Source organism: Myripristis murdjan, chromosome 11 (genome assembly GCF_902150065.1).
Source record: "Myripristis murdjan chromosome 11, fMyrMur1.1, whole genome shotgun sequence".
Classification (NCBI taxonomy): domain Eukaryota; kingdom Metazoa; phylum Chordata; class Actinopteri; order Holocentriformes; family Holocentridae; genus Myripristis; species Myripristis murdjan.
In genome coordinates, this window is record NC_043990.1 from 26461910 (window position 1) to 26482344 (window position 20435).

General features: G+C 46.4%; 1 protein-coding gene across 2 annotated transcripts in view; it reads right to left on the reverse strand.

Moving 5' to 3' along the window:
• Window positions 1–902: 902 nt before the first annotated feature.
• arid1ab (AT-rich interactive domain 1Ab) overlaps window positions 903–20435 on the reverse strand; it is a 55067-nt gene continuing 35534 nt past the window's right edge. The window contains exons 5-20 of one of the 2 annotated variants that reach the window (XM_030063190.1): window positions 15793–16033; window positions 14858–14947; window positions 13509–13679; window positions 12577–12877; window positions 11699–11844; window positions 11467–11570; window positions 10317–10526; window positions 9943–10147; window positions 7087–7219; window positions 6001–6176; window positions 5764–5899; window positions 5407–5526; window positions 5156–5252; window positions 4140–4959; window positions 3351–3481; window positions 903–3203 (exon numbers count right to left, since the gene is read on the reverse strand). In XM_030063190.1, the coding sequence (XP_029919050.1) occupies window positions 1269–3203; window positions 3351–3481; window positions 4140–4959; window positions 5156–5252; window positions 5407–5526; window positions 5764–5899; window positions 6001–6176; window positions 7087–7219; window positions 9943–10147; window positions 10317–10526; window positions 11467–11570; window positions 11699–11844; window positions 12577–12877; window positions 13509–13679; window positions 14858–14947; window positions 15793–16033 (5016 nt within the window). In that variant the 3' untranslated portion in view covers window positions 903–1268. Of the gene's footprint in view, window positions 3204–3350; window positions 3482–4139; window positions 4960–5155; window positions 5253–5406; window positions 5527–5763; window positions 5900–6000; window positions 6177–7086; window positions 7220–9942; window positions 10148–10316; window positions 10527–11460; window positions 11571–11698; window positions 11845–12576; window positions 12878–13508; window positions 13680–14857; window positions 14948–15792; window positions 16034–20435 lie in introns of both variants that reach the window. The other variant, XM_030063189.1, reaches the window with a different exon arrangement.

Sequence of the window (20435 nt, forward strand, 5' to 3'; positions counted from 1 at the left end):
GACATGATTTTATTGTTATATTCTCTACACCTAGACTTGAGACAAACTGAAAGTTGAACTGTTGTGTTGGACAGCAGCTAAACACCCCTGTAGCGTGATAACGAGCAGGGTGAGGCGCCGAAATAACAGGTGGGAGGGGGGGAGGGGGTCAAGTAATCACATGGCAACTTGATGCAGGGAATTTGAACTTGTAATTCATCAAAGATTAAAAATGGTGAAGAGCAACAGAAGGTGAGAAAGAGAGAGAGAGAAAGAGAGAAAGAGAGAGAGAGAGACAGAGAGAGAGAAAGAGAGAAGTGTAATGTACATCATATATACACTGCAGCTTGGACTGCATCTAGAGTTGAGGACCAGTCCTAAAGAGGTGACTTTTTTATATAAGGGTCAAGTCATACAATCAAGGGACAAAGAGAAGAGGTCGGGGTGTTGTAGGTTCACGATACTTTGGGGGGAAAGCCGTTTTTCTCTCTCAACATTAACTAAAATTGTTTTTAAAAACTACAGTTTGCTGCCAAGCCAGCGTATCTCAGTGTGAAACAGTATTATTACAGTATGTTTACAGTTTTTAAGGTGTACAGTACAGAAAAAAGTCCTACAATCTACTGCACAGGCCTCCCATGACAGATGTCTGTTCACAGCCAATAATGTGGTTCCTGTGGGGCTGAGTATATAGTATCCAAGTTACAGCAATTATACCACACCAGAGTTCCATAAGTCTATTTAGCCTCCAAACATGAACCAGAATATTGTTTTGTCCATGCCCTCTTCCCCCTGCCAACCCCCGAGGGGGAAAGCGGGCACAAATCCCCCAAACTCACTGTAAACGAGACAGCAACTTTGGTTACAGTTTTTTGTTTTTCTTTTTTCTGAAGATTTTTCTTTTCATTAAAAAAAACCAAAACAAAACAAAACAAAACAAAAAAAAAAAAAAAAACAAGTCCGTTCCGTAGGCCAGCGCACTCGCTCCAATGCCAGGGTCCCGGTCTGCTCCTCTTGCCAGTATCTTTCTTGTCCCGACGTTTTTAAAATCCACAGCTACTTCATGATATTCCTTACTTTTAGTGAGAAGCGGGGGATAGAAAGACAGTGGAATCCGAGGTGATTTTGCATAAATTAAAAAAAGGACAGTCAGTTTTGCTCTTAGTTCTCTTCACTCACACGCAACAGACACGCACACCAAAAAAAAAAAAAAGAAAGAAAAAAGAAAAAAAAGAAAAAAAGGGGGGAAGGGGAACGGAAAGAGGTGGAGCTGAAATCCCCCACGGCTGTCATGACTGGCCAATCAGAAACAGTACATCACAGATCACATGGGACACCAGAGAGTTCATAAGGGGGGACACTGAGATGTCCAGTAGCCGTGACTCGTACAAAGTGAACTCTGAGTGGTTTTCCTCCACCTTGGCCAGAGCGTGGAGGGCCCGGGCCGCCCGCCGCATCATGTCCACGCTGGTGGGCTCAAAGTGGGGGGCTCCCTGCATGTGGAGCAGGGAGCTCTGGCTTTGCTGGTACTGTGTGGCTGCTAGGCTGTCCTCCAGGAAGCCCAGCAGGTTGCCCACACTACCTTTCTGCACGGCGATGGCCCGAGCTGCCAGACTGTCGCCCTGGGCTAAGTTAGCCAATAGGACGACCGCCATTTCCCGGCAGACGGCCACCTTGCGCTCACCGACCAGGCGCACCAGCGAACCGTAGAGCTTCTCCAGGCGGCTGAAGGGTGGCGTTGCCAAAATGAGGTCGACGTTGTTGTCCTGGATGCTGAGCTTGCTGAGGGTCTCGAGGACCAGTCTCTGGGGGGAAAGTGAGCCGTGGGGCCCCAGTGTGGGGAAGGGGTCCAGAGCCTCTGCTGAGGGGCAAACGGCCCAGTGGAGCAGGCCGTCGAGCAGCGGCAGGCATATACTCTCCGGATAGATGGAAAGGTCCAGCTGGCCTGAGATGTTCGCCAGAGTGACCAGGCAATTCTCCCGTAACATCTCAAGGCAGTCCCACCACCACTCGTCTCTCTCGCAGCTCACACCCTCATCCTCCTCTTCCTCTTTCTCGTAGGTGACGGGCGCCTGTTTGCGCTCAGGGTGCCTGTGGTGCAGCAGCACCAGGCGGCCCAGCAGTAGCAGGAGGCCTGGGTGTTTTGACATCTCCAAGTCGTTCCCGGGGATGAAGGAGAGGCTGCGCACGATGTTGGAGATGCAGATGCAGCGGCGAGCCAGAGAGTCCTGCCAGTCTGATAGAGTGCTGAGTGGCGTCTCGTCCTTGCTATGGGGCTCGTCCTCCAGGATCTTGACGTTGCGACGGCTCTGTAGGTCGGGGTTGATGCTGAAAAGGTACTTGCCGTTCTCCTTTTGCTCCTCTGCCCCACCGCGGACCACTTCCTCAGTAACTGATCCTGGGCGGGCAGACAGCACATCATCGATGGTAGCCGTGACTGGGGCACCAACAGGAAGAGGAGGAGTCGAGGTTTTCTCTGCAGGAGACTTTTGAGGTTCAGAAGACTGTGGCTGTTGTTGGGAAGGCTTATCCTCCCCGTTGACCTTGGCTTTCTCTGTGTTTTCTGTTACCGTCTCAGATGCTTGGACCTTTTTGCGGCTCACGGTGGCAGCTGGCATTCGTTTCCTCTGTTTGAGAAGGTCCATCCGGCTCTCAAAGTGGGTCTGGATGTGTTCAGTAGTGTCGCCACCACCAATACTCCAATGTATCAGGCCGCTATCGAAGCTCTGCCGCTGCCCAAACTTGGAGGAGTGGTTTGCCAGGAATGGATTTTTCTTCCGCACAACCTTAATGGGTAGTTTATCAAACTTGCTGGCCTGCTTGGGTCTCTCCAAGGGGAGGCTGGACTCCTGGGCCGACCCCGAGGTGGTGGCGCTAGGATATTTAGAGGACTCCCCTTCCCTCTCCTCTTCCTCTGAACACTTTTCTTTCTGTGAACTCTCCTCCTCCTGCTTCACCTGGACCAGTGAGGACGGGTCCAGGTTGGCCTTCTCTTCCTCCTCCTCCTGCTCCTGCTCCTCCTCCTCCTCATCTTCCTCTTCATCTGTGTCCATGTCCTCTACTTCAGGCATTGGAATTTCATCATCACAGCTGTCCTCAGCAGCATTGGGGTCGATGAGGGTGCGCTGGCCAGGGTCTCCTACTTCATACTCCTTCAGAATGCCAAAGATCTCAATGAGGCAGCGTCTGAAGTACTCCACCACCAGTTCCAGAAATCCAGGCAGCTGAGAAAACATTTGAAGAAGGTCATTACTAAATCAGTTCCATAAATAAAACCATATGCATGTGTGACATTTCATGACCAGAATTCCTAGATTAATACTTTTATATTTTATATATATTTTTAATGGATAAGAGTTTATGGAAATTACCTGACAAAGGTTAAAAGTAGAAATGCTGTTGTCATCATACAGTAGAATGTTAATGGTGTCCAGGGCCCAAGTGCTTTCAGCTAATAAACCTGACTTTAGGGACATCATCACTCTCCAAGCCTCAGGCGTGCCTGGGAAAAGACAAAAACAGAATGAACATGGATGGCTGAGCTACTTAACCACGGTCAGTTAACTTCTTTGTAAATGACACTTAGAGGTGCACCAATAGAATCTGTAGTAGAGTTTGGGCAGGGACCAACTCCCAAATACTTGTACTTTGGTCAGCAAATGAAGCTGTCTGATATCAATACATCACTGACATGAGATTGGTTCTCCTTGCAGAAACATTGGCAAAGTCTCCTGGCATATGAAAATAATATTTATGAAGATCTTAGGTGGAGCATAACTGTTGAGAGGGGCAACCTCAGCTATTGAGATTAATGTTGTTCTTTTATATCGACCCAACGTGCTACACTGCTTACTGAGTGAGTGGTTATTGAGTCTGACCAGTGTTATCAAGGCTTTTAATATTTCATATTTTTTACTATTTGACTGAAGCTTGTTATACAATGGCCAGTGTACAGTTTGATTAAATTATTAAACACAGATGATACACTTGTAACTGTAAATGTGCTATAATTGGCCAATATCAAGCAGCTTGAATGATTTTAATTGAATAACACTTGGATCCATATTTGTATCAGCCAGCTGATGTTGGTGCTTTTATTGGTTTTGAAGAAACTGGTATCAGTGCACCTCTACTGAAAGGTATTGACAATAGTTCTGTACCAATGTCTTTCATGGTGAGTCGCCTGCGGGGCTTTAAGTGGGGTTGGGAGGCCTCCACAGAGCCGGGTGGGAAGGCTACGTCCCGCCTTATCAGGGGTGGCTGCACAGGGGCCTGGCCAATGTGAGAGGCAGGCACTGGGGGTCCAGCTTTCTGCATCTTGATGCCCGAGTGCATGTAGGGTGACTTGCTAGGCGATGTCCTGCTCTCCATAGGCCGGGGCATGGGAGCTGGGCTTGACACCTGGGGAATGTGGTTCTGGGTTGTCTGGTAGTTGGACGGCAGGGGTCTGGACATTGGTGGTCCAGAGCCACCGGGGCCGTACGGGGGCTGTCGCTGGTTGACATGTCCAGGCCACTGCCCCTCATGATTCATGCGCTGATCCGTTGGCATCATCTCCTCAGAACGGTTCATGCCATGGTAGCCGGGGCCCTGGCCTGGTACTGGAGGTCCCTGTCGGTTGGGATAGTTGGGGTAGCCCATCTCATTGCGGCCCTGCCACATGGGGCCCTGGGGGCCATCGGGACCTGAAGGCATGGGGCTTCCCATCATTTGGGGAGGCATTGGGGACTGGGAATTGGGCCCTGTCGAAGCTGGTCCTCGCTCCCGGCCAAAGGGGAAAGGGAACTGGTTCTGTGGACCAGGTGGTCTGCGGTCGCCTCCAGGGTAAGCGTTATACTGGTTGTACATGTCCTGTTGGCCCTGGGGCCCTGAGGACTGGGGTCCTGGCTGCTGCTGACCGCTGTAGGGGACGTTGTACATTTCTCCCTCATGACGCTTGGCAGGAGGGCCATAGCCACCATCTACAGGCCGTTTGTAGTTCTGCCAGCACATAATAGAGTAGTATCAAAAACAATGAATTACCTTTATACAGCCTATCATAATATCAGGAAGAGTTCAAAGCATGGTTTATAGTAACCAGTAATATCTATGAAATTTATCTTAAGTCAGTGAAACATTTGCATGGGTGATGAAGCTTCAAAGGGAATACAGCAAACAACGAACAAAATGTTCTTACCGGTTGTTGCTGTGGATACATTCCCGGCTGCTGATTTGGGTATGGGCCACCAGGGGGAGCTCCTTGGCCAGGGTACTGATTAGCATAGGATTCATGCCTGCAAACAACAAAAAAGTTTACCCTTACTTTCTTTTTCTTTGAATTACACTTACACTTAAAATGATCATAATGGTATAATGCCTTAAAACAAACATTTTTTTCCTTCAGTCTTAATAAAAGCCAGTCATAGGCTTTAGGAGGATAGTACCAACCGTTGCTGTTGTGGTGGGCGGCTGGGCGAGTACATCCCTGTGTCAGCTCCAGAAGGCATCAGGTTGGGCTGCGGAGCTCCTGGTCCCATGTTGCCATCGGGGCCCATGCCTGGCTCCTGTCTGTAAACACAGCAAACAATCCTGATCAGCTGATTCAGCTTCACTGGCTGCAGTGACGGACACTTGTATACTAAAGAAAGTCTTTTTATGGAAGACAAAGGTGTATGGTATGTTCTTCTGCATCAGCCCTTTGGATTGAAAGTAAAGGCATTTCCCAAGCTGGGGTCAACCCCAAGCAACACTTTGTATTTATTATTTTACTATAATTATCCACACAGCATGGCATAGTGGGCTTACCTGCGGTCATATCCTGGTCCGTAAGGGTACTGCTGCCTCTGGCCCATCTGCATGTTGGCCATAGGGCCTGGTGGGCCTCTGTTATACTGTTCTCCAATGCCACTGTTGGGACCTGGGGTCATGAATTGGTCTCCAGCTATAAAGAAAAAAAAAAATACATGGACACAATATTGTTAGATTCAACTCAAACTTAAGGTGTATTTTCATGGGTGAGCTGGTAGGCCGATTGATGCTCACCTTTCCTCATGCCACCGAAGGGGTCCTTGTTTGGCTCATAGGGACCAATCCGGCCCATCATCTCTGGTCCACCCATCCCAGGCTGGTAGCTCTGAGAGTTGGGAGTCATGGCGTTCCTTCTGGCAAATGCCGGATCTCCACCATCAGCAAAAGGGTCCTGCAGATTCACACTACTCCTACAGGAGGATAGGAGGCACATTAGTAAAATTCATTCACATTCTCATGTTTTCTTATTTGGTATGTACAGGGTCCCTGCACAGTTTCGATTTGAAAATTCCACATTTTACAGAACTTAAGCATTGACATTTATTCTCAACAACCTGCCACTAACATCACTCTACAGAAAAAAAACACTATTCTTCATAGTGATATATACCAAAATGTTATGAGATGACAGGGGTTAAAACCCACAAAAATGTGTAGACATGTATCAAGGCAGTAAACAAAGATTTTCCATACTTAACTTTCATCTGCAATTTCTAAACTTGACACTTAAGTTTTAAGACCTTCCAGATCTGCATGGGAACCTTGTATATTACTTGATTTTTAACTGCACAACTTTGTATTTACCTTCATAATGCATTATTTTTATTCTATGCTCTCTATATATTTTCATATCACAAAAAACATTATATTTTCATAACCTGATGTTCTACTAATAAGTGTCACGGGACCAGTTAATATGTGAAGTCATACCTTGTCTGTCTATATGAGCAAACCTCACCCACACATGAGAGTTTGCCTGACAAAGACCCTATAGGTCAAAATACGGTACTAATATTGTCGGAGTTTTGATTTTCAGTGCGCCTTCTTTATTCATATTTTCATACCATTTGCTTGGTGTCATTAAGTTCTGCTGTTGTTATTTTGCAAACCCTAATAGTGCTGTTACTCATTTAAACTGTCTTGCTATATTTTTCTTTATAGTATTTTTTTTTTTTTTTTTTAATATCATTTGTCTTTATTGTATTCTATTCTATCCTACGTTTGCTGCTACAACAACCTAATATACCTGTGGGAATCATTTACCATTATTAGAGGGAACACAATCATGCACAGTGTGATAGTGTGGCTGCTGACTCGTACCTGACCCCAGGCATTGGGGGCATCTGGCTGTGTGGAGTGGAGGCTGGGGTGGGGGGCTTCAGGTCTCCCCCCTCTGCCATTGAACTAGTGGTGGACTGGGGAGTCTGGGGGCCTTGTAGAGATCCAGAACCCGCTGCAGAATGAGAGCACACAGACACAGTGAATACAGAAACCATGGCTTGAAAACCAAGGGCCAAATCCCTCCAGCTTCTAAGATTCACAGATTCCCAAGAATTCAAAGAATCCAACCCCTGGGGGGACAGGATCCCCCTCCCACCACCCCCACTCCAAGGGATAACGAGTGGAGCTGATAGCTGATACTCAGGCGGGATAGCCCTGTTGAGTTAGATAGGGTGAGCGCTGCTGGGGGGCTCTCTGGAGCACACGCTGCTTTTGGCAATCCTAAATCCCATTAAGAAATTCCTGAGCACTGCGCGGAGGAACGCAGTTTGTGTCAAGCTGACTGGCTTTTGAGTGCACAGCCAGCGAAAGCGCTGAATCCTTTGGCTCATCACAGCATGCCAACCCCAACCCCCAGCACCCCAACCATTACTGCTGGCTCTAGGAGTCACCAGGAAACAACGATCTAAACTCTGACTCTGACAGATTACAGCCAGAGAAAGAGAGAGAGGGAGCTGTGTATGTGTGCCTGAGAGTGACTGATAGCTTGTTTGTGTTGTGTGTGTGTGCAACGTGGTGGCGCTCATCCTTAACCTCAGCTCAGGACTTCTCACTATTAGCACGCCAGTCTGATGACTCACGGGTTCCCATTCATTAAACTGGCACACACAGACAGACACACACACACACACACATACACACACACACCGGGGTCACTGGCAGGTCACATTTATTCACATTTTCTCACATCACACCCTCTCTCACACACACTAAGCAACTCCCCCACCCCCCTCCCTCCCTCTGGGCAGGGATTTCCCTCTACTACAGATGAAGAGAGGAAGGGGGGGGGATCTCGTGAGGGCGGAAAAAAATAGCACGGTAGGGAGGGAGAGAGAGAGACAGAGAAAGAGAGAGAGGGAGAGAGAGAGAGAGAGAGAGAGAGAGAGAGAGAGAGAGAGAGAGAGAGAGAGAGAGAGAGAGAGAGAGAGAGAGAGAGAGCGAGAAGCGTGTGACTTTTACACACACATATACACAAGCCTCACCCCCACCCATTCATCATTTCTGGCTCAGCACTAATCTCCAGGGAGTGTAGCCTTGCCTCTGTAGCCTAGGGCCAGGCACCAGGCAGGGAGGACGAGAGGACTGACGAGGCATCACCATCCCCAGGTCAACACCAACCCCCTCTCATCCTCCCCCCACTCTCTCTCACACACACACACACACACACACACACACACACACACACACACTTCCTTCATACTCGAGGGCTGATGCCAGCTGACAAGCTTCCTGATGTCTCCTGTAACAACCCCCGCCCCACCCCAGGATCACACACACAGCACTGACTCAGTGCCCCATCTCTGACAGCCTGGGTCTCGGCCAGCCAAATCAGCACGTGGCTGGTCCTGGCATGGCCTGGCAGCAATGGATGTGAGAGGAATCCCTCCAAAACAAACAGCTTCAAGTCGACACAATCCCTAGACCCCGCCCTGCCAGCCGCCTCCCGCCCCACCTTCAACTCTGCTAGTGTGCATGCACAGGGTGTCTACAGGTATCAGAGAGTTACATTTTCAAGATCAACCAAAGATCAAACCAAAGTTAACAGATTTTTGAAAAAGAATATTATTATTATTATTATTATATTGAGCATTACCATTATTCAATTGAGCATCACAGGTAAGTGTAAAGGCAAGTTTGATGAAATTGGACTGCTGAGGTCAGTGTTAGGTAGAAATATGGTCGGTTTCTGACTACATGATTCTAACATCCTTTGGCTTAGATAGCAAGCTGCTGCTGGAATAAATCTAACCAAAACTTTTTTTAAACACAGAACCTGTGACAGGCAAATCCAAGGATTTTCAGGGATTTCCCTACAGATGCTACAGTGAATAATCTGTTTTCTTGTGTACGTTAAATGTAGCATATGCAAGTATGAATGATGGCAGTTAATCTACAACAGGCACTTTCCCAAAGGGTTAAATGTAGCATGTCAGTATAAAGAAAATCTTATATTCAGCAGTAGGTTTATAGTTTGTATATCCTTGTACTAATTTTGATGAAAATAAATTTCATCATGGATCAAAGAAATTAGATAAAATGTATGTGGAAGTTAAGAGCTCATAAATTTAAATTTAAAACTATTTAATCCCTCACATTTATAAAATTAAATCCAAGGCATTTTAAGACTTAAAGGACGTGCAGACACCCTGGCACGCGGGACATGACGGCATTTCATGGTTTTGCCCGTGAATCGACAAGTTCATTTTGAAGGATTGGCACGCTGAGGGTGTCAGCGCAAAGACCAACGGGGTGGGGGAGGAGTTGATCGCCGCGCCCTGTGCAAATGCCAAGGAGTATCCTCCCAGAGGTACGCTCGTCAAACTGTCCAGAGGACGCGGCGCACTCCTGTGACTTACAGCTGTGGCGCCACAAGCCAAAACAGCCATGATTTATAGAGGATGGCAGCACATACAGGAGATGACAAACGATGGTGTAAGATTGCCTTTTAACATTGCAATTAATAGGATACAATAAAATACGCCACTTTATAGGCAGATGATGTGAGGCAAAGAGAGCGAGGAGGATGTGATGAATTGCACAGGCGCCACATTGCACCCAAGGGAGAGCGGGGGAAAAAAATATGAAATAAACTTTCATTCAGTGTAATTTGATATGTAAGTAAGTTCTGAGCAGGGTGGGGAATGTGATGAGGAGTAGGGGGACTTTGGCGCTCACCTGGGCTGGGAGGCTGAATCTTAGGCTGGTTCTTTTTGGCGTCCGTGTTGAAAAAGTCTGGGGGCGGGTCCTCGCCGCGTTCGATCTTGCACTCGAAGGCGTACAAACACTGGATGTACTGTTTTTTCAGCGAACTGGCTGCGCTGCTCGACGTGCCCACGTTCAGGTTGGTGGCCAGCTCCCTCCACTTCTTGTTCTTATTCACCTGGTGGGCGGAAAGGAAGGAGGAGGCTCACAGAGCTGAACACAGCAAACTCATAACAATCGCAACAGTATCTGCTCTGATCGGTAATAACACAGAACAACAGGCAGGAAGCCACTGATCATGCACAAATACAGAAAATGAGACAAATTCAGGTGTAATGCAGCAATACCTGCGTAAGGCCACCAATCTCTTTAACGGATACGTAGAGTCTGAAGAGGTCGAGGGGCTTGCGGCCCACAGCGGGCAGGTTATTCATGCCCATGGCTTTCTCCTCAGCGAAGGCCAGGTATCGGTCCACCCAGATCTTCCTTTCTGGCTCCGGGCCAAGTTCGTACAGACGAGTGATTTTCTCGTTGGTGATGGTGGACGAGCTTGACTTCTGTTGGGCAGGAGATGGGAAAAATTTATGAGATGGGGCTGTAAAAACACTGACTTGATGCAGGATGAAATACAAAAATTATAACATTTAAGTGCATGAATGTACATATATATATATATATATATATATATATATATACACAAAAATTTGGAATCACTGAAAAATGTTTATGTTTTTGAAAGAAACATACAATTGAACAACTGAATGACATTGTTACACTACACACAGTAACATTTATAATAAATAATGTTATATTTTTTTATTTGAATTTTATGTATGATTGCTAAGCCTCATTTTCAGCAGACATTATTCTAGTGTACAAACAATAAACATGCTAATATAATACAAGAGAAACTACTCCCATTATGCCAAATGCAAATGAAAACAACTGTGCTGTTTACTGATTTTGGTTTAAAAACTGGCGAAAAAGAAACTGATTATTGTTTTGGAAATGAACACTGCTCCATTTATGAGACTGCCTTGAAACTTAAGATCACTGCTGTCTTGAAAAAAGAGAGCAAACTGCCTCTAACTGGGAGAGAATGACAGACAAGACAAGAACTAGCTGCTGTCTTTCCAGAGAACGTTTCTGTCAGTGTACAACATATTGTAGTAACTGAAAGGAGCGCACGGTGATTGTTTTTAATGCACTTAATATATATATGTGGCGTGTTAGTACACTGGAATAATATCTGCTGAAAATAAGGTTTTGCAATCATTAAATACAAGGATCGAATTCAAACAAGTTATTTCAATCAGTAATAGTACTTTTGTAACATTAGCAATGCCTTGGCTATTGTTTTGGAGCAATTTAATACCACCTTGATGAATTAAAAAAAAAATGTAGATTTTTTTTTTTTCAAAACCATAAAAGGGTGTCTGTGATTCCAAACTTTTGAACTGTGCTGTATATACTTCCTCAGACTGTACGTGCCTTTACCTTTTTCGATTCCTGCTTGGGAGTCCCATCCACTTTGTTGTTCATCTTCTGGGCAGGGTTAATTTTATCCATGCCAAACTCCGGACTGGGAGCCATTCCTGGAACTTAGAAGGTGATAAGATGTAAGTATACAATTATATGACCAATCTATAAAACTATTTTATGAACAAAACTCTAAATCCATGGTAGCACTATAACAGAAAGACTGGGCTGTAATGTAGCAGTGACTCACCAGGGGTGTTGTTGGCCATGTTTGTTCCCATTGGATATGGACCTGGCCCTCCCTGGTTTATCATGCCCTGCATGCTGTTCATGCCAGGGCCATACGGAGAGCCTGTTCCCATCATGCCCTGAGACATGTTAGGGTAGCCGGGCGGCCTGAGGAAGAGAGCGGTTGTTAAATAACACTTGGCAAAAGCGTAAGACACCGCTCGCTGATAGACAGCATGAAAAACTGTGCTTTATGTCATCATATTCACTGTAAAACAAACTAATATGAAATTACAGGGAATGAAAATTGAAGGTCTCTCATCCTTTTCATGCCTTCCTGTTCTTAGAGGTCTTTATAACTGTTACATATCTCTGCTTTTCCCTGCCTTGTGCTCAAAGGGTTGAGTTTATTCTTCAGGAATCAGTTCACCTCATCTGGTTCCAGCGTTTGCCAAGCCCACCCGAGTGTTTCTCTGTAGGCTGAGCTGGCTTCCTGACTGGGGAAGGATGTGATTCACTCATCTCAGAGGCCATCTCTCTCTCTTCATCTCTCTTTTTCTCTCAATTTCTCTCTCTCTTTCTGATATAGGTAACTGCTTGGCCTATTCCCATCTCCTCTGCAGCTTGATCAGGTACCAACATACATCACAGCCTGGCTTGCCCGCAGGGAGAACCAATGATTTTTTTCCATGGTCACATGCTCATACAAGCATGCACACAAACACGCAGACACACAGTCACACACACAGACACACTTGTTATTCCGCAAAAAGATGAAAAGAGAACTCTCCAGGCTCAGGAGAGTCTTAACTCTCGTCTCCATACAACAGTGCTGCTGAATGACCCTTGACAGTCAACTGCTCCCTGGTGTCTCATCGAGGCGCTGTAGCAGCCACCCACCTATTGTGTATAGAGTTGGAGGGTCCATGGTGCATGGGGGGGCCACCCTCTTTCCTGTTCATGCCGGGTGGAGGACACATCCCAGACGCCACCTGAGGAGGCATGCCGGCCATGTTGGGGCCCATCCCTGGACCATAGGGCCGAGCGCCCATCTGCCCCGGGCCCATTCTGCCAGGGGGCATACCTCCATAAGGAGCCCCGCCGCCCTGTCCGGGCATGGGGTTCATGGAGCCGGCCATGCTGGGGCCTCCTGGGTAGTTGGCATTGGGCATCCCGCTGTACCCAGGCTGTCGGGGGTAACCTGGAGGGGTTGGAGACAGAAAACATTTAGAATGTAACTTTCCAAGCACAACAGGCTGCTTTACATAATCATCTGACGCCTTTTCACACCACAGCCTACTGTGCACCTCCAATATCAAGGTGTTTTTATTTATAAAATGTGTTTCAATCTAAAACAGAGAACTCTATGGCGGAACTTCGAGTCATTTCTGACTAGACAAGCGTTCCAGCAGTCCAGCTCTAAATTTACCTCTATGCTGCCTGTTCTGACAAGCAGCCTGATGAAGCGGGTTTTATCTGGCCCTCGCTGTTGGCTGATATGACTAATAGCACAACTTCTTCAAAGCCCACTGAAACCATCTGAGACTTCAAAGTGAAATGAAATTATTTCATAAATCTACATAGCAAGAGGAAACTTCAAAGCCTTCAGATCTAGGCTACCTACAATACTCTGTGATGGTCACAGGATGACAACTGTAAACTTGTTCAAAAACAATATTTTTAGCAATTCACACAATCCAGCGTGATATGAGGAAGCACAATCCACTGTTTTATAAACCAATGATAAAGCGCTGTTACAACATCACCAATTCTCCAGGCACCCTACCAGCTATGAAGCCTTTTTCCATCCTGCCTGTTGCCCTGAACCTCACCTTGTGGGCCATACTGGCCTCCCTGAGGCCCATAATTTCCCATGGAATTGTTCTGAGGATATGGCCCAATCCCAGCATGCATCTGGCCTCCCGAGGACTGGCGTGGAGATAAGGCAGAACCCGGTTGACCAGGAGACCCGTAAGGAGGCATCTGTGGGTTACGCATGTATACTGCAATGCCAGAGAGGATTGGATAGGAGTCAGTAAATATAATCAAGTAAATCTGTCAAGCAACTCATGCGTATCACTTTTCAAAAACCTCCATACCTGCTTAAAGGGATAGCTCACCCATTCTGAAAATGTGATATTACTTCACTTCCCCCTAGCTGTTATGTAGGACAGCAAAGGTGAAGTGGGCTTCCCCCGTCTAACATTCTTAAAAATAACCGCCTTCATCCACTGAAATTGTTAAACAAATAGTTGGATGATGTGTAACAGACTTTTTACAGCCTGAAATGGTGTAAAATGCTGACCGTAAAAACAAAACAAAACAAAACAAACAAAAACAAAACAATTTTTTCCATTTTCTTGTGTGGTCTAACCTCTCTGTGCTGGTTCTCAGTTACAACGGTGGCTGGCAGATGCCTGAAAGGTAGGTGAAACATGTGACAGAGGGGAGTGGAGGAAAAGAAGCAGCTAGCTACAACATTCTATGTATTCTATGGGGGCAACAAAAATAACAGCAAACCTAAGAAATCTACTACTGTCTCTGTGGTGGCTGCTGCTCCTCTGGGGCAGAGTGATACAGAAAATGCAGAAATTACCAGATCTTTCCAGATGCTGATAATAAGAAAAATCCAGTTTTAAACAGTCATTTGAGCAAGACTATTGTCCATATGCACTCGGGTGTGGATCAAGGTCGTTGTTAGCCGGGGGGGAGTCCACCTCAGTGGCAAGAGGCTAATGGTTAGCGTTTGGATCATCTAGCCAGTATCCCACACAACAACTAAGGGGTAAGTGAAATGATATCACATTTTTCATAATGGGTGAACATCCCAAAATGTAACAGTATTGCCAAGTGTGAAGAGATGGCTCTTTACTCCCTCACAAAAACATGGCACTACAGTGTGTCTGTCTTATTTTACCCTCATTTGGCCTGGCAGGCTGCCTAAAAACACATTCTTATTTAAAGCCACAGTGTCGGGGAGTGTTTGCAGGGGAGCGAGGGATGCATACAGACGGATAATCACACCTAGGAGTTGCTGAGTACACAGAAACACTTGTACTGTCGGCCACTCAGCTGCTGCACTGGAGCAGCTGTTTGGGTTAAGCATTTCGCTCAAGTGAGGTGACCATTCCTTGTTCACAAACTGTTGAATCTATACCACCGTGTGCGTCTCAATACTCACCCCTGTCCTGGCCCATGGCCGACTGGTTGATGGAAGAGTGGATGATGCTGTCTGACTGGACGCTGGGTGGCCGGGGAGGCATCTGATTACCTGTAGGACATGAGTGACAACGAGGCTCAGAAACTTAACTTATGTCATATGAGTTGGCATACACAGCAGGTGACATTCTTTCACATATACTAAGACTTCAGAAAGTGCCAAAGAACAAATGGCAGTAAAATTTGTCATGGTTGATAATTCAGTGAGGACAATAGCCTGCAATAATTAGTCTAATTAATTTCCCAATAATTACTCTAAGCAATACATTTTAGTTTATCTGAAACTGGCAGGTGGGCCAAAAGGTCATTTTGGACAGTGTACGATGCAGTTCAGAATATTTTCACATATTTCATTTTTTTGGTGTATCTTTTCTTTGTAACTAAGTTCTAGTGCATTTATTTTTCAAATCCTAATAATACTGTAATGCATGACATTGACCCTCATTTGCTAGATTCTTGTTTACTGTACAGCTTCATTTCATGTGATCACAGAGAATGACTGGAGTAGCAAAGGTTTTGTCTTTGGTAAACCATCTTGTTTCTTTAGACTTCAGACTCCTGGATGCCTTGTGCATTAATCTAAGGCTGTCCTGATTCCCCCACTTTATGTGTAGGTTATACAAAGACTGATTTAAGACCTCTAAAGACATCTTCATGGCTGCTGGCCTAAATGCTGCTTGAATATAAGGGAAATTAAAAGAATATAAAGAACTAAAGAGCACAAGAGCAGCCTAATTCTAATTGAACGCTGTTCTGAGTTAATCTAAACTTGCAATTACATGGGGGAGAGGACATTTTACTATTGCAGACCTTTCTAAAGACCTAAATGTGGATATGTGAAGACTTCTTCAGACGTGATAATGAGCACATACATTGTGCTGTCAGTTCTGTCTTTACCTGGCACAGCAGCTGGGGACAGGGGGCCGGTGCGGGAAGGCGTGACGCTGGCAGGGGAACCCACAGGTGATGGCGAAGGCCCACGTATGCCTGGCAGGTGGGGTGAAGTGTGGGGGGAGAAGGGCGACTGGGCGGGGTTGCTCTGCTCGCCTTGGCTGCTGGACACCCCGGAGGTGCTGACGCCAGGGCTCAAGGCTCCCTCCGTACCGGTTGGCAGGTCATCGATGGACCCGGACAAATCCTGAAATAAGAGGAGCGACGGAGGAGGGTTAGCGATACAGGGAACGATGAAATGCAATGTTTTCATACAAAGACACCTGTTGGATTTTAGTCTGAGTGTACTGCTGTGAATTATGATGCTCTGACTTTGAAAAGATGAATGGAAATGGCAACATTTGATAAAATTTCCTTATTATTTCCCAAAACGTTTTTTTTACGCTGGAAGCAAAAAGTGGAAAGTTTCTGGGTTGATACAGAAATTATGAGATCAACAGCGACGGCACACATTTGTCAAATAAATGGAAGTGTATGCTGTGTCCGGTTTCATTAAACAGCAGTTCAGCAGTGATGTTGGATGTGCTGAAATGTTATCTGGAAAATATCTGCCCACCACAACTTTAGCACCTTGTGATTCCCATGTGTACAGTCTTGTCATGACTGTATGGCAATTACCTATTTCATACATTAACAGGTGCATGTGTTTGTCGCTATCTTTACATAAAACAAGGCCAACATTAGCTCACCTCACACCAAAGACCTCTACTGCATTATAGTGTTCTCTGACATTCTTTTACAGGAACCCAAATTATTCACTTTAATAAAGCTGAGGAAACACCTACTACAAATTTTGTTGTTGGAGACTTTTCAAAAGTTTACATTTCAGTCATTTGACCATTAGACAGGAACATGTTTAGTTTAATGCCACAAAGATTTCATCAATCCTCAATAAGCACTTTGATGCTGGGATTATAAGGAAGTAACATGGAAGCTGTGGAGAAAACTCGTATGTCCAAAGTATAATCTGTGAGTGCTGTCAATGTAAGCAGGGACATAAAAAAGGTATTCTTTGGCGGAGATTTTAAAACATGAAAATGCCAGAAAAACTTTCCCAGCAATCAAGATATTCTTGCATGGGGAGGCTGAAGTAAGCCTGTCAGTGTTACGTGACGTCAAACAAAAGCAAAGTCAGATCAAGTGTAGGGAATTCCAAACGGCCACTGATGCGTTACAGCAGTCTTGGCCTTCAACAGGGCATGGCCCTGTCATTCTCTTCATGTGAGCCCAACCATACTGCACACATTCCTTCAGGTATGGTGCCATCCTTTCTGACTCCAGATACCTTCCATAATTCTGTGTGATCCATTCCGATGAGGAGGATTTGTCGTGAGAAATGGTGGGGAGAAAAAAAAGAATATTTGAAACGAATCATCTGGGGAAGCAGTTGAAATAATTGGTGCTGGGCACAGAGGCATCGGTGCCATGTGGTGTTGTTATTGAGCCTCCCCTGGCCGTGACACAAAGACAGCCAGGCAGACAGGAAGGTAGGAAGGCAGCAGGCGATGATTATGTTTGTGGGAAGGTGAATGTTTACACACTGGCCACTCACGTGGAGCCCATGTGCTGCTCAGAAATGCAAGCTCATCTGCCAGTCACATCGGAGGAGGGAAAAAAATGAGAGGGAGGAGGAGGAGGGAAAAAAAAAACACTCATTGGAAGGTGGCCAACTATTCCCATAGAAATCTCACACTCGCAGGCTGGCTGCAGCCCCGAAGCCGGCGGTTTTGCACTTGAAACGGCGCCCGTTGCTATTTTTGGGACGTGACCTGATGGAGGAACCCCAGAGGGAGCGACAGGAGGAGAACGCTGATTCAGACTCCCTCCCTCCCCCCTCCCCACCAACCCCCCCCCATCTGCCCCCACCCTGCTCCCGCTGCCCTCCCCTCCTCCTCCCCGCATCTCTTCCTCGCTCTCTTGCTCTGTCTGACTGTGCGGAGCACAGCCTATCTGACCTGCACAGGAGAAGTGGCAGCTTCAAAACCATGTGCTGCGTGACCATGTGAAACCAACAGGAGAGGCCTATATACGAGTACTACACACTAGCTGTTGGGCTGTCAATTACCCAATTAATGTTCACAAACGTAAGAAGCAGGTCGACGCAAGATGGAACCACGCTGTACGAGCTGCATGGAAAAAAGAGCCGACATCAAACGGCGTGGCATTCCTTGCTTAAACAACCGTGGCGGGACCCTTTTCCAGCCGCCAGCCCCAGCCAGCTCTGTCAGCTGACCCTCTCTCCCTCCCCGTCCCCCAACCTCCACTCAGACAGACATCACAAGACCAGTCATCTGACAGGGAAGGGGCTGGTCCGACGGCCTTGGGCTGGCTGCCACAATGACCGCCTCACCGGCCTCCATGCTGGAGGCTTTAGAGATCACAGAACACAGCTGATCATTTTCCTTGATCTCACTGATATTTCCAGGGAATCTGATCACTTTTCAAATATTCCATGACTGGAGAATTCATCTGTAAATTTCAAGGTTTTCCAGGATGCAAGGGAACCCAACGATGGCCTCAGACCACAGGGCCAAAGGTCAGGGGTAGGTCCCACGAGTTATGCTTGGGAGTTGCACCTCAACAGGAGGTCAGCAATAACACACACACACACACACACACACACACACACACACACACACACACACACACACACACACACACACACACACACACACACACACACACACTTCCACACACTTCCACACACTTCCACACACAGGTCACAAGATGACAAGTGTGACCAAGGCAGCAATGATTAGGCAGGAATCACAGTGATTCTTAAAGTTTGGGGAACCCTTAAGGTGTCCCAAGCAGAGTGAGGGACAGTTCAATATCATTCTTATATAAATATATCTGAAAATATTTTTAACAGTCAGTATTACAGCTTCACTCTCACCACTGTAATCTATGACTGTATGAGGTAGAAAGTTATAGTTTCATGTTAAATAAACAAAAACATAATGGAACTCCCTGGCACTTCATCTTTCCAAATGGAAGGCTGTGGCCTTAATGCATGTGGACATCCATGACATAAAAAAAAAAAAAAAAAATTCGGACCTCAAGAAGAATAATAATGAAAAAGCTGCACACATGCAAAAGTATTAAGTATTAGTTTTAAATGTTCACATACACGCCTACACTACCTGCACGTATGCAGCATGCGGGTTGGTGCTCTTTAACATTCTGTAAATATCTGACAACTGACAGCTCTGATCCCTCAGCCTAGATAGGCAGAAGCATGTGTATGTACACACACACAGGCACACACAGGCACACACACACACACACTTCAAACACTCCTGCCTACTCCCACTCTGCAGTCATTGATTTTTCCCGGCTCGATACTGCACAGCACCAGCCTGTTCTGCTGACTGCACAAGCCGGACAGTGAGAGGAGAGGGATGGGTGGGGGTGGGGGTGGAGGGGGGGGGTTAATACACAAGCCGCTGTGGCTCTGCTATTCAACACACTAACCACTTATTACAGAAGGCAAATGACAGAGAGGACACAGAGCGGGGAAAGGAGGAGAGTGAGTTGAGGGACAGTGGGGCGGCAGAGCTGGGGTTGGGAGTGTGTGATGAGCCCGGTGGAGGGGGGGGTGGGGAGATTACAGCACTGTCTGTAAGAAATATTAACAGTTGATACCCCGAGTGTGCATGGAAACGCACAGGACGCTCTTTCCCCCCCTCACATGCAAGAGAGAAGCGGGGAAAAGCTGGGGCAAGCTGCATTGTGCAGAGATGAGGAGAGTGCGAGTGCTGCAGCTCTTTTCTGTGGTGCTCCAAGCTTCCCTCCACGGCAGCCATTTTGTGCTTCCTAGCACTGCCTAACATGGAACTTCAGAGCTGAGAAGAAGTGCAGAATAAAAACAGGGTCTGAGGGTGTTCGAGGGGAAGGGAAAGGAAAAAAGCGACACGTTGATGTGGCAAAGAATCGGATATTAAGCGCAAAAAAAAACACAAAACAAAAACAAAGATCTTTATGATGCAATTATGGCTCATGAATGTAGAAAATGACAGGCGAACGCGGCGCAGCCTTGATTGTTCCCACGATTCCCATCGTGTCCCGCTGCTCTTCTGAGTGTGGCTATGCTGTCTCTGAGTCATCTGCTCTCCTCTCTCTCTCTGCCGTCCTAATGTATTCCATTTGCAGATTACTTCACTGAATCAATCAAGCCCGACCAAAGCCATTAGTCTGGCAAGCCGTCCGATTTCCCTCTCCCTCTTTTTTTTTTTTTTTTTTTTTTTCGGTCGTATGAAGCACAAAGTGGAAGAGAGGTAGCATATTTGGCCCTGAGATAATGAAACCTATCTGGAATGCGCGATCCTGGCCAGTAGTGTAACTAGATCTAGTGGTGGTGGTGGCGAGCTGAGGGGGGGTGCAGAGTTCAACCCTCAGTCACACACTCTCCCTGACCCACACACTCTCTCTCTCTCTCTCTCTCGCTGTCATTCTCAGCCTCTCGCCCACCGCCTGCCTGGCAGACTTCCTGTTCTCAGGCCTCGACGCACTAAACAACAATATACAAAACAAGTAATAAAAAAAAAAGAAAGATATAAATATAAAATATATCTCTATGCAAAACTCTC